Raw genomic sequence first — 13,311 nt, forward strand, 5'->3', positions numbered from 1 at the left:
TTATATTATGGAATCATGTATTATGGTGATTGATTTTACCATGGTAATTATTTGGAGAGAATATAGTTGGTTAAGAACTTGCCAACCTGCCTGAGTTTTGGGGAAACAGAATGGATGATTCTCTAAATTCTGATAGTTAATGGATTTTGCAAATTAAGAAAATCCAGGCCAACTACCTCTTTGTGCTTTTATTTTCTTGAGACTAAAAAATGACCCACTCGAATTAAAGGGAACTAAGTTAACAGCCTCTTTGTTCTTAATGTCTCTGATCCAAGTCTTTGTGACCACCTAGATTCGGTTAATTTTTCTGTTCTGCATGTGCTAGGTCGCATTCCATTAAGGTAGTTGGGCAGGTTTGCAGATGGGGGTAGGTACTCATATACTTGATATTTATTGTTGGCCCGCTTCTAGTACAACTTGGGGTCTACAAGAATTGAATCAAGTACCTAATACCATGTATGAAATCCATAAATTTAAGGGGCTTTTATACTTTAAGAATGTGGACCAATAATATTAATATCAAACACACTATCACCAACAGTTATTTTATTTACTGTGTCATTATCATAAATGAATTCATTTTCCAAGTGGGATGTGCAACTACAAAACAGAGCCACTTACAATTAGTGAAAATTGATAATACAAAGGAAGAAAAATAGGAGAAAATGGTTTCATTTCACATTACCTTTTGTAAAATTTGGTGCAGAATACTTTTCAAAAAATGATCTGGCTCAGATTGAATTGAGTCAGAGACACAAATGTTACTATATTTGCAATCCTTTAGCTACCACTACAACCATTGGACTCGATTACAATCAGACTCTCGACTGAAACACTATCATTCTTATTCATTGCATAAAACCAAGTTATGATTTTCAGCATTGTCGGCAGTTCCCACCTTTATTAGCCACTGCTGCAGTTGTAGACTCACATCACCCACCAACATCATCTGTTAAGCTGTAACATGAACCACCATAAGCCTTTTTTTATTGTGTTGCTGTAACTTGTGTTTTTTATTTGCTCTTATGATGAATTGGCAGGAGATGTTATGTAAATAAAATATTCATATTTGTGAGGTTACAAAGTTAATCTGAAATTAATTTGTCAACAACACTTGTTTTGTTTCAACAATGACTATTATTCAGGTACAAATATTTCTAAAATACAATCTTCTTATCCCTCTTCAAACGATATTTATTTTCCTTTTGAAATGGAAAAATTGTAAAATATTATTTGTTGAGTTATTCCTGTAAGATTGTTGGTAACATAACTTTTAGGCATTCTGGTCTGAAGTTTAAATGGTAGTTCTGCACCACTCCTGAATCCTGATAGTGTTTTAATCTAGTAGCATTTGTTTTTCAAAATCTTCTAGAGAATATGGGTAACTTTTTCTTCCTAAAAGAATCTTAATGACCAATGAGACGTTTTGAGCACATTCTTCCCTGCACTAATTCCAAGTGAGCGTTTCACAAACTCTACGAAGCAGCAATTCTATCATTAATAATGGAGAAAATGAACTTTAAATGAATGAAAGAGAATATATAATGAGATGGATTTTCAAAGTGTAGTCTAACTGCTGGATTAGGCTCTCATATAGAACTGGAATCTGTTGGTATTAAAAAGCAATTCATACCTCTTTCTTTCTTTCAGGGTTTTACCATGGTTCCTGTGTTTCTCAGTACACAAACATCTTAGTCAAAACCACCCCCCCCCCCCCCCCTTTTTTTTTTTTTACTTTTACTTTTTGAAGACATTCAAACTCAGTGAGTTGATGAAACAAAAGGTCACCAAAAATTAAAGAAAGTATAACTATAGTCTTTGGTAAAATAGCACCAATCTACTTCAAATTTACAACAGTGAGGGAAGAGTGACTTAAACCATGAGCGGCTGTTGGAAACACTAAGATCAGTTGAAGTACAAGGTTTTTAGCTAAGATAACGGTTGAATTCTTTCTCAAAACATACTTAAATCTTAAGGAATGATTTGTGCCAATTTAATTTCATCGTACAAGACAAAGACAACAGCTGTATTAGTCCCCTCTTTGTTAATCTTTTGAAAATGTTGTTTTAGTCCTTATCAATCAACCTACGAAAGAGAATAATAAATATACAGGTATTGCGGTACAACAGATGAGTAAGATTTGTCAGTTGAGCTTGAGCACCCATTTGGGCAAATCGTAATCCATACTTTCACAGTACTCACAGTGTAACAAAAGAAATAATTTCTATTTCAAGCTAAGCATTTCGACATGCAAGTTATACCAGCCCACCTATAAAATATACATCCAAAGCAAAGGATATCTAGTTATCATAATTGGAGAAGCAGCCAAACAATGGTATCTGCAGTATTATGATGCGTGTAAATTCAGTATGGTTGGTCAATTGTCAGAATTAATAAGCCTAAAAGAGTCCCTTGCACCCATCAAAAATTTAAGAGCTCAGGTTGCTTTCAAGTGCCTTCAGTATCTCCAAAAGGGGATCCAATCTCGAATGCTGGATAATATGCTTTGGTTGGAAGTCTCTTTAGTCCCTTTTCCTCCTTTTCATGCACAGCATCATTATTTCTGGCTAAAACTAGCTGAATTGCTGGATCCAAGGCTTGCCAAATTGGAAGTTTCTTCACAACTTCCTCTCAAGTAAATTCAAATTTGACTATAATGGTATAATTCATGCGTGTTTGAATGAAGACAAGTATATGAATATGACTATTCAGCAAAAAAAAAAAGTATATGAATATGACCGTAACTCACAGGCTTACTATGGACTTTTGGAGCATAAGGCTCCAAAGTCTTCACAAGCAAAAGAGTTGCAAACATTGAATATCAGTCATCTGGGTCATTTCAACCACCCTAGTCTATGGATGAATAATTGAATATGGAAGCAGTTGCAATTTGATTTTTTGGTCTTCAATGTTTAATCCGTGAAAAGAGAGAGGAAATGTAAGAGCATTCCCATCAAAGGAAGTAAAATTTTTAGCATATACCACCTCAAAACCCAAAATTTTAGCTTTTAACATCTCACTTTATAACACATCATACATCAAAGATTCTAAATTTTTTAGCATTTCATTTAAATATTGTTTTTTTTTTCTATGTTTCTTTCTCTCTGTCTCTCCCTTTCTCTGAAAACCCACCCCTTTCTTTGCAAACCCACACCCACGGCTAGCTGCTGCCGGCCACCACCATCGAAAACAAAAAATAAAAATAAAAATAAAACCACCTACCGACGCCACCACAGCTACAACTGCCATTGTCAGCACCACCCACAACCATGAACACCAACCACCAAAATCATAACCAAATCACAAACCCAAACCCACAACCTCATCACCATTCACCACCAACAACCGGAAAAAGAAAAAGAAAAACAACCCTCCAAAATCACAACCAAATCACAAACTCACAACCTCATCACCACCAACAATCGGAAAAGGAAAAAGAAAAAGAAAAACAACCACCGAGAGAGACCCACACGATCAAAGACCCACGCCGAACTCTTAGCTGATGACCCACGCTGATCTATCCTCAACACCAATGCCCACGCCAATTAGAGACCCATGAACCCACGCCAGTCAGAGACCCACGTCGATGCCCACGCCGGTCAAATCCAAAATGCCAAATCCATAACCCACACAACCATTGCCGAAACGGAGAGGGAGGCAGAGACAACGAGAGAGAGAGAGAGAGAGAGAAAGAGCAGAGAAATGGTTGTATTCCATTCTATGGCTGGAGTGTTGGGTATCTATGGCTCTTAGAGCAAGAATGAGAGACGGAATAAAATAAGGAAATGAGAAAAAAATATAAGAAGAAAAGAAGGTGAGCCACACTGAATAAAAAAATATTGTAAGTTTTACCATTAGTAAACAGTGCGGTCTCAAATTTAGATTGTACTGTTCATCAATGCCAAATATTATGACATACCCTGGACGGAAGTGATTTTTTAGAGTTTGATGTGTCAAATGCCATTTTTTAGAGTTTGGTGTGTCAAATGCCAAATATTTACCTTGATGGGAATGCACTATCACATTGAAAAGACATTTTGCTTGTCCACCACCAATTTTGAACAAAAAACCTGAGAATCAAACAGAACACAATAGTGTAGGAAACAGAATCTTCTTTTTTTTTTTTTTCTTTGTTAAAATTTTACATTTTTTTAGTTTTACATTTTCATGGAGGTTTTGTTGGTACGCTGACTGTAAACTGAACAAAAGACACTAAGAATGAACAAGGGTGGATACAAGAGTTGCAACCTTGCTCTATACAGAAAGTTACAGAATGCAAAAGCTACACATTACTTTGTTCAAGTGCTGGATAAACTACAAACTAAAGTCACGGCAAGCTCTTGTTCTTGTTTAACGGGGCTGCTGGATGCGTCGGGGGCTGCATTTTGCACTCAAGCCCTTAGTTGCCTTTTCTGCATACTTTGCTGGTTGCACTGGAGCCTTGGGACTTCTTTCCTCCAAAGACTTCAAATTCTTCATCACTGCCTCAGCAGCATTCACTCCAAAGCCTATCATCCCAAATCAAGATAAGGTAGAGCAATTAAGTCCAATGGTCTAAAGGGGTTTTTGAATAATACAAGGACAAGAAATACAAATCACTGCCATTACAATTTATTATGCCCACCTTCAGTTTCGGAAGATTGGATGAACTCCTCAAACTGAGCTTCCATACTTGAAAAATCGTCATCATCATCAAAATCAAAGCTCTCTGGCAGTAAATCAGCAACATTGACACTATTAAAGTCAACCTCAGCATTGTCATAGAAACCATCCTCGCCTTGATGCTGGCTTAGCCAGTAGTCACGGTACCATGTTGAGGTGGTAATCAATTGCCACCATTCTGGAGAGAAATCCTCCACTCGGCGGAAAGCAGCGGGAATGAAAAGTGGGGCATTGGGGTTTAGGGTCGACCTTCCTCCTGAAACCAGAGCCATCCTTCCCGATCAAATCTAAATTTGTACTTTTTATCTGTTGATCAAGTCAGAAGAACACGATAAGATATGGGGACTTTGACTCAAAACAAATGCAGTAAATTAAGAACTCATACAATATTTTCAAGCTTTCCTATCTTTCTCATTGGTATGATATGCACACACCCAACGGGTTTTAACTTTTAAATCCACAACTTCCCTCTCCACCAATTTGCATAGATTTTGTAACTACTTCACTGATAAACAAAAAACAGGCTTTGATCCAACCAACGATACATAGATTGATTCTTTTTGCACTAAATCAGTTGTTTCTACGAAATACAACCAAGAATCAGATTAATATTCATGACTAATGTGGTTGTTGTCAAGCTAAAGCCAAACTTAACATAAAATAGCACATCTCAAACTCCAAATCAAGACTCTCAACACCTGTTATTCCCAAAATTTTGAGACTCAACTACAGATTCTAAGAGACTAGTCAAGGTCAATGATACAACAACAACAAAACCTTTTCTCAAAATTTTGAATGTCTAAAACAATAGCAAACCCTTATCTCAAAATTTTAAAATTATTCTAAACAAACTAATCAAGGTCGGTCACATGTATTCCGATCCCTAGATCTCACTCTTCACCCATTCTTTTGGTACCAACAACTCATCGCATTCTTAATCGTTTCCAATACAATTAAAATCACAAAATTATAAAACACACATTCAAATTTTATAGCAAGAGCAACAAATAGATCAAAAAAAATTATAATAAATCGGATATGATTATCCTCACAATAAAAAATTATAAAAAAAAAATTAAAAAAAAAAAAAAAACTTTTTTTACTTGTAGATCACAAAGCAAGGATATCAAAAAAAGTTTCTTCACGATCATCAAAATAAAAATTCAAAAATTGATCAACGATCAATAAGTGTCAAAATTCACAAAGCAATGACAACAAAGTAAAGGATCTTCACGATCATCAAAATAAAATTTCAAAAAAATGAATTAAAAAAAAAGTCAAAATTCACAAAACATATCAACCTAATTCAACAAATTCTTAAATCATTCCTTTCCCTTTCACTTTCTCAGCAACCAAACAGACATTCAAAAATTCCAAACAATTGCTTTCAAATTTAAATCACACAAACAGATCGCAAATTCGTTTCTAGATCTCAAAATAATATTACCTTTTTTGAGCGAAAATATCTTTGACGAAGCGTTAGGTTCGGAGTGTTTGAGCAGAGAGAAGAGAGAGCGTGAAACGCGTGAGAAAATGAGATGGAGAGGTGGGGTATTTATAGGGCGGGCAGTCCGAGCCTAGTTGGTTTGGAGTACGCGTTATGAGGTTCGGGTGAACCGAACCTGTCCAGTATAGTATGAACGGTTTGAACGAATGAATGAGAAGTGTACTGTACGGGGCTGCCTAGTCAGCGCATAGTCGTCGCTATCCCTTCTGGGTAATTTTATGGACGGTGAACGTGTCTTTCTTGTTCACCCATCTCTACAAAGTACAAACTACAAACACAATCATTTTTTTTTTCTTTTTAAGCTTAAAATATTATCTTCCTCCTAGAGTTTTTACTTTTTTATCTCTAAATTTAAAAAATTTTCTTTTTTCATTTCTATCCATTGTTAAAAAAAAAAATTTATTTTTTTATTTTGAGGTCATAGTTGGGATAGAAAAAAGAGTTTTATATTCAATAATTTAAAGATAATTTTAAAAAAAAAAAGTTTAAGGATAAGAAGTGAAATATTTTTTAATAGTTTATTGGGAAAAAAAAGAATTTTTTACACTTTAGGAAATAAAATAATATTTTTGCTCTAAAAAAAGAAAAAAACACTATCATTTTCGCAACATTTTTCATAATGTAAATACTCAATTTTGCCCCCATAATTTAATCTTGGAATAACAATTGAATTAGTAAGATTTTATTGATTCTTATTTTGGTATAGTATTAAATATTAATGTCACTTTATCATTTACAATTTATAACTTACGACTTTGACAATTGTTAAATATTTTTTGAAAACTAGCGTGACTCTAAACTTATTGTTTTTTGTTTATTGACTTTCATCTCTTTGGAGATCTTATTTACTTCATTTAAAAAAAAAAAATTCAAATGTATGGTTTTTTAAAAAAAAATTAGGGTAAAATTAAGATATAGTAATATCTTACGTCACTATATCAGGTTTTTAAAACTTTTAGTTGCATTGACCAATAAATAAAAGCAATATTATCATTTTTAAGGGCAATTGAATTCAATGTAGCTATGTGTATTGATTGAATTGGATAACCTAATGCATTGCACCTAAAATAATGTATTTAAGTGTTACCCTCAGATTTAATTATTTTTAAAATATATATATATATATATATAATATTATATGTGCTTTATTGGACAATGCAATCTTGTGTTTGAATTTAATTGGGAAACCAAATATATAGTACCTAAGGAACTTTATTTAAGTTATTTCTATGGTAAAATTCCTTATTACACAAAATTACCCTAATGTCAATTACTTGGTGATACTACCAAAGTGGTGTTAATATCGAACCAACTGTTGGCAGTAGTAAGCTTATATCAAAAATAATTTAAAGATAAACATTTTTTTTTTTTTTAAGTTTAAGGACAAGAATTGAAACATTTTTTTGATAGTTTATTGGAAAAAAATAATAATAACAATTTTACATACTTTAGGAAAGAAAATAATATTTTTGCTCTAAAAAAAAAAAAAGGAAAAAACACTATCATTTTCGCAACATTTTTCATAATAATTGAATTAGTAAGATTTTATTGATTCTCATTTTGGTACACTACTAAATATTAATGTCACTTTATCATTTACAATTCACAACTTACCACTTTGACAATTGTAAAATATTTTTTGAAAATGTGTGTCTCTAAACTTATTGTTTGTTGTTTATTGACTTTCATCTCTTTGGAGATTTATAATGATGAAAGGGTATAACTTATTTAGTGTGAGTTTGGATAGCACTCATATCCAAACTCAGCTGCGTTTAGCTTTTTTTAAGGGTCCCACTGTATTGTTCACGAGACCTGCAAATACGGAAAAACGCAAATCTAACTTTAAAATTGAGTCCTACAGTACTGTGGGGGGTAAAATCTGTCAGCTGATGTTGGGCCGTAGTTCATGTACCAAGCCCAGCCACGATAAGAAGAAAAGGCATGGGCGTAGGATATCCCATCCCAACCATGATGGGCCGGGCCTGCTTAGGGGCGTCCGAGGAGGAGTGCCTCCTCGGACTGGCCAATTAAGTGTCCAATTCGCACTCCATACCTGGCGAAAGGTCACCCAATACGAAGGAACAGTGCGTGACGTTCAGGAAGGGGGGCAACCACAACTGCCGCATTAAATGCCAAGGAACTACTTTTCCAGCCGCATTAATGTGGAAGGGACAGGAACGCAGAATCATCTTGGCCAGTGCAACTCACAGAAAAGAAGAAGGATGACCTATGGGACAGGCACTCAAGTGGAGGGTCAGATGGTTGATAAGTGTAGGGACATGATCTTAGGAAGGATGCTATATAAGAGAAGGAGATCCCCATGGAAAAAGGATCGCAAGCTGAAGGAAGAAAAAGATAGAGAAGGAAGAAAAAGAAGGAAGAGAAAGATAGAGAAAGAGAAAAGAGATAGAAGTATATGAAACAGCCCCAGGGACCATTACTCCAAAGGTTTGAAGGGATATCCTTACGTCCAACTGGTTGCATGGCATGGTCGTAACTGCGTTTCCTCTGTCAAAGACCTAGTTCTGTAACCTACTCTCTACAAATTCATTGTTAAGGGACTTTTGGGCCAGAATCACCTGCCTGTTGGGCCCGAGCCCCAAAATCGTGTCCCTACAAGTACTATTCACATATTTAAAAATTATTTCGCTACAGTGTTTTCAGTTTTCAGTAATAAGTGATATCCAAGCAGACCCTTACATCATTTTTTTTTAAAAAAAAAATTAGGGTAAAAGTAAGATATAAATATCTTACGTCACTATATTAGGTTTCTAAAACATTCAATTGCATTGACCAATAAATATAAGCAATATTATCATTTTTAAGGACAATTGAATTCAATGTAGCTATGTATGTTGATTGAATTGAATAACCTAATGCATTGCACCTAAAATAATGTACTTAAGTGTTACCCTTAGATTTAATTATTCTTAAAAAAATATATAATATTGTATGTGCTTTATTGGACAATGCAACCTTGTGTTTGAATTTAATTGGGAAACCAAATATATAGCACCTAAGGAACTTTATTTAAGTTGTTTCCATGGTAAAATTCCTTATTACACAAAATTACCCTGATGTCAATTACTCGGTGATACTACCAAAGTGACATTAATAACAAACCAACTATAGCCAGTAGTAAGCTTATCTATATATAAAATAATAGGTGAAGCAGAGAGAGTGTGAAATTGAATTCCAAATTAGAACTCTAATTTTGTGCCATGTGTCTAGAATCTGAAATTGAAGTTGAATTTTGCATCATGTGGCTAAATGTATGTGGGCTCATTCTCATTAAAACCACTTCTATGTATCGGGTCAAGTGAGTTATTGTGCTAATTAAGTTTTTTCTTGATTTTGTAGTCAAATGCGAAAACCAAAGAGATTAATATCAGTGATAAGAATTTGGTTTGGGTACATTGCATAATTTCCAAAAAGATAGCAAAGCCAGAGTTTGCATCTTTGTTATAAATTGCTTACAAAGTTTGCATCTTTACATTTGCACTGAGTTTCGGATTAAAGTGCTTTCTTCTTGGTTCTGACATTGAGTTTTGTTTACTATTCACTTACAAAGTTTGCATCTTTACATTTGTTATAAATTGCTAATATGTGATTAGATGCACATTATGCCTGAAATTCACTATCCTTATATTTGGCTTTTTGTTTAGGTTTGGTACCTATAAAATGAAGAAAGCACTGCTGTGGACCGATGGATGATACTTTTTGCAGGCTGCAAAGGAACTTAGTGATCAATGAAATCTCACGCGAATTGGAGAGGACCCGGCTTTAGATGTCTGGATGGCAGATGTGAGTCACTATGTTTTTAAAATGTTCAATGAAGGTAAAGGTTATGAACAATGTAAATTTTCCAGAGAGAGATTTATTATTCTATATTTACGCAAGTTTGGTCGCCTTCTTGGAGTGGATCACTCCACCCTGTCTTTCTACTAGAATTTTTTATTCAGATTGTTACAATTTAATTTGAAATTTTATTTGAATTTTCCTATTGTTGTTACTATCATATATTATCATTCCAATTGTTCAATTAGAATCTGAAATTGGAGTCCAATTTTACTATACACGTTTACAATCTAATTATTTTTAATTTTGCTGTCATGTGCAGAAGCCAATGAGATGAAATTAATAACACATTAAACACTCATGCTTTGGAAATCGGTAGTACCAATCTAAATCCATTGGACCTACTTCGTGATAATACAACTATGAAGGATGTATAAAAACACGCACAAACCCCTCTCTCTATAAAAAGAGATTGGAGAGAATTTCTTTTATCAGCCATGGAACTTCAGAGGTTTTTTCTTTACACAAATGCCCATCATGTTACAAAATGACCCATCGTAAAACTACAAAATGAGTACAACTCTGAGGGTTTTTTTTTTTTTTTTTTTAATTTTAAATTTTTTAAGCTGAGAGAATTTCAATCACCAATAGAGATTGAAGATTCAAAAGCGTGAATGAATCTTTTGGATAAACATTGTCACCAAGGTTCATCTTTCTGTGTAAAATATATATACTGCTAAGTTTTGTTAATGAAATTTTCTGGTTAATAATATGAATTTAGACTTAACTGAGCCTTTTAAACATGAATAAACTCATGATTAATAATATATCCATTCCTGTGCGGTAGCACGGAGCTACATACTAGTATCAAAATAATGCTACACAAATCACAACTTATAACAAGATAATTGTGAATTGATTTTGTAGCATTTCTCTTTATTTTTCTTTAAATTTTTTTATGCACTTCAACCGTTTGTAGAAAATTAAGCTTGTTCAAAAGATTTTCTTCAATGCAATACAATTGAAGAAAAAGGTAATTTAAATTTAGATAAAATTAATATTAATAAAAATGAGATGTTAACCTTTCAAATGAAGTAAATGGTAAATTGAAAAATGTTATTAATGTTGTGTGTATTGTCATTTCAAAAATGATTATATTTCAGTAGAGAGTTTTGTAGTTTTGTGGTATAACCGTATAACTTGATCTCCTTTATTAGAACCATGGTTTGACTCCCCTATTTCCCATTATTGTAAGCAGCAAATTATAAATTTAAAAAAACATAATTTGGGGTATTCAAAATTGAATATGGACCAATAATAAGAGATGGAATAAGTATAAATTATTTCAGTTTCTTGTCTTATATAATAGTCAAGTTTAAGAAGAAAAATAATGTCTAATTTCACCTTTTCATAAGGGATTTATTTATTTTTCCTATAAATACCAAATTTGCATTTGACCAAATTCCAAAAAATGCTTAACTTTTCATTTTATATTACCATACTAGTATTTTGGTTCATAAATTAAGTGATAAAAGTTAAATTTTCTACTGTGTTATTTTAGATCCTCAAGAGTTAGAACATAGTTTAATTTTCTTTTCTCACGATGTATTGTCAAACTTAAATGTGTAAATTAAGCAAATTGCATCTCTTTAAATTTATTTGGTCACGTATCAATTATGTATGATCATAGGTTGGTTATTAGGTGTGATCATAGCTTGGTTAAGTTTGGATTGGGATTCAGCCCTTCACCCAATGCTATCTATTTGGGTGGTGGACATTCCATCCATTGCCATCCAAAAAATCGAATGATTTCTGTTTGCTCCCCATTTTTAAGCGGATCGTTAGGTATGATAAATATTAAAACCCAACACCCCACAAAAAAATATGAAGATGATAAATTATTGGGCATGATGGGCTTACCTTAATGGGCCTGACGGATTGGGTCTCTTGGGCCTGCGTAGGTATGGTCCCAGCTTTGAAGGCCCATCACTACTGACGCAGCAAGGGCCCATGATCCGGTAATGAGAATCCTTGCTCACCACGTTTGGAAGAATTGGGAATAGAGTCCCACATTGAAAAGATGTGGGAACCAAAAAGGGAAAGTCAACCCCTTATCACTATAAAAGGCGTAATACCCACAGAAATCGAGGTATGCTTTTATGAACCCTCTCTAACGCACTAAGTAAAACAGAGGAATTCTAACCTTACCGTCGGAGAGTCTTTGGCCGGCACCACACCGGTGCTCTCTGAAGGATTCTTTAGTTTGTTTCGTCGTGCAGGTTCAATTCGAGTCGCGAGTACGGTGTGACCCATTGGTGACGGTTTTCGACGTCATCAGTTGGCGCCGTCTGTGGGAAACGACGACCGGGTACGGTAACATTTCCTAGATAAAGGAGTTACATGGTACTCACGCGCTCGATGGCAACCACAAATGACGTCCAAGAAGAAGCTCCTACGACTGCCCTTGAGAGACAGGTCAAGACGCTCGCCGCAGCTGTGGAGCGCCTCACCAAACAAAACCACGACCTGACGGAACAGCTGAATCAAAAGAGTGCAGCCGTGAATAGCCAAGGAGAAGATCAAGAAGGGAACAGTGAGGAAAGGAGAAATAATGACGGACCACAGGAGAGTAACGCCCCGAGCAAACAAGTGCGACGGGACGCTAGCATCCCCTCAGTGACGGACACAGCTCCACAACCCATCATCGCAGAGATGCAGGCGATGAAGGAACAGATGGAAGTCCTGATGAACGCTCTCAAGGGGCGAGTGTCCAGCGATCTTGACGACCTTGTCAACCGGACTGACTCGCCATTTACGGCGTCCGTCAACTCCTTCCCCCTGCCGAGTAAGTTCCGCATGCCGAGCATGGACAGTTATGACGGAGTCAAGGACCCCCTCGATCACCTAGAGACCTTCAAGACCCTGATGCACCTCCAGGGAATGGCGGACGCAATTATGTGTAGGGCATTCCCTACAACCCTGAAGGGCGCGGCAAGGATTTGGTTCAGCCGGCTGACACCAAACTCCATCGGCACCTTCAGGGAGCTGAGCGCTCAGTTCACTACACACTTCATTGGAGGACATCGGTACAAGAAATCCACGGCTTGTCTGATGAACATCAAGCAGAGAGAGGAGGAGACGTTACGGGCCTACATATCACGCTTCAATAAAGAAGCGCTCACGATCGACGAAGCCGACGACAAAATATTGGTGGCCGCGTTCACAAACGGGCTGAAGGGGGGTAAGTTTTTGTTCTCCCTATACAAAAACGACCCAAAGACAATGTCGGAGGTGCTTTACAGGGCCACCAAGTATATGAACGCTGAAGACGCTCTACTAGCAAG

General features: G+C 35.5%; 1 protein-coding gene across 1 annotated transcript; it reads right to left on the bottom strand.

Annotated features, from left to right (window-relative positions):
* Positions 1-4,097: 4,097 nt before the first annotated feature.
* Positions 4,098-6,264, bottom strand: LOC126693598 (protein EARLY RESPONSIVE TO DEHYDRATION 15). Its single transcript, XM_050389628.1, has 3 exons — positions 6,110-6,264; positions 4,625-4,968; positions 4,098-4,508 (listed from the first exon to the last, which is right to left on the bottom strand). The coding sequence occupies exons 2-3, from the start codon at positions 4,932-4,934 to the stop codon at positions 4,351-4,353; spliced, it is 468 nt and encodes a 155-aa protein (XP_050245585.1). The 5' UTR covers positions 4,935-4,968; positions 6,110-6,264; the 3' UTR covers positions 4,098-4,350.
* Positions 6,265-13,311: the final 7,047 nt, after the last annotated feature.

The sequence above is a fragment of the Quercus robur genome, chromosome 7, assembly GCF_932294415.1.
Source record: "Quercus robur chromosome 7, dhQueRobu3.1, whole genome shotgun sequence".
NCBI classification, from domain to species: Eukaryota; Viridiplantae; Streptophyta; class Magnoliopsida; order Fagales; family Fagaceae; genus Quercus; species Quercus robur.

What these genes read in the sequence shown, in the direction of transcription:
- LOC126693598 (XM_050389628.1), bottom strand. Translation starts at nt 4,934, where the DNA reads ATGGCTCTGGTTTCAGGAGGAAGGTCGACCCTAAACCCCAATGCCCCA. An exon ending in CCAATCTTCCGAAACTGAAG is followed by an intron (nt 4,509 to 4,624) that starts GTGGGCATAATA and finishes TTGGGATGATAG; the next exon opens with GCTTTGGAGTGAATGCTGCT.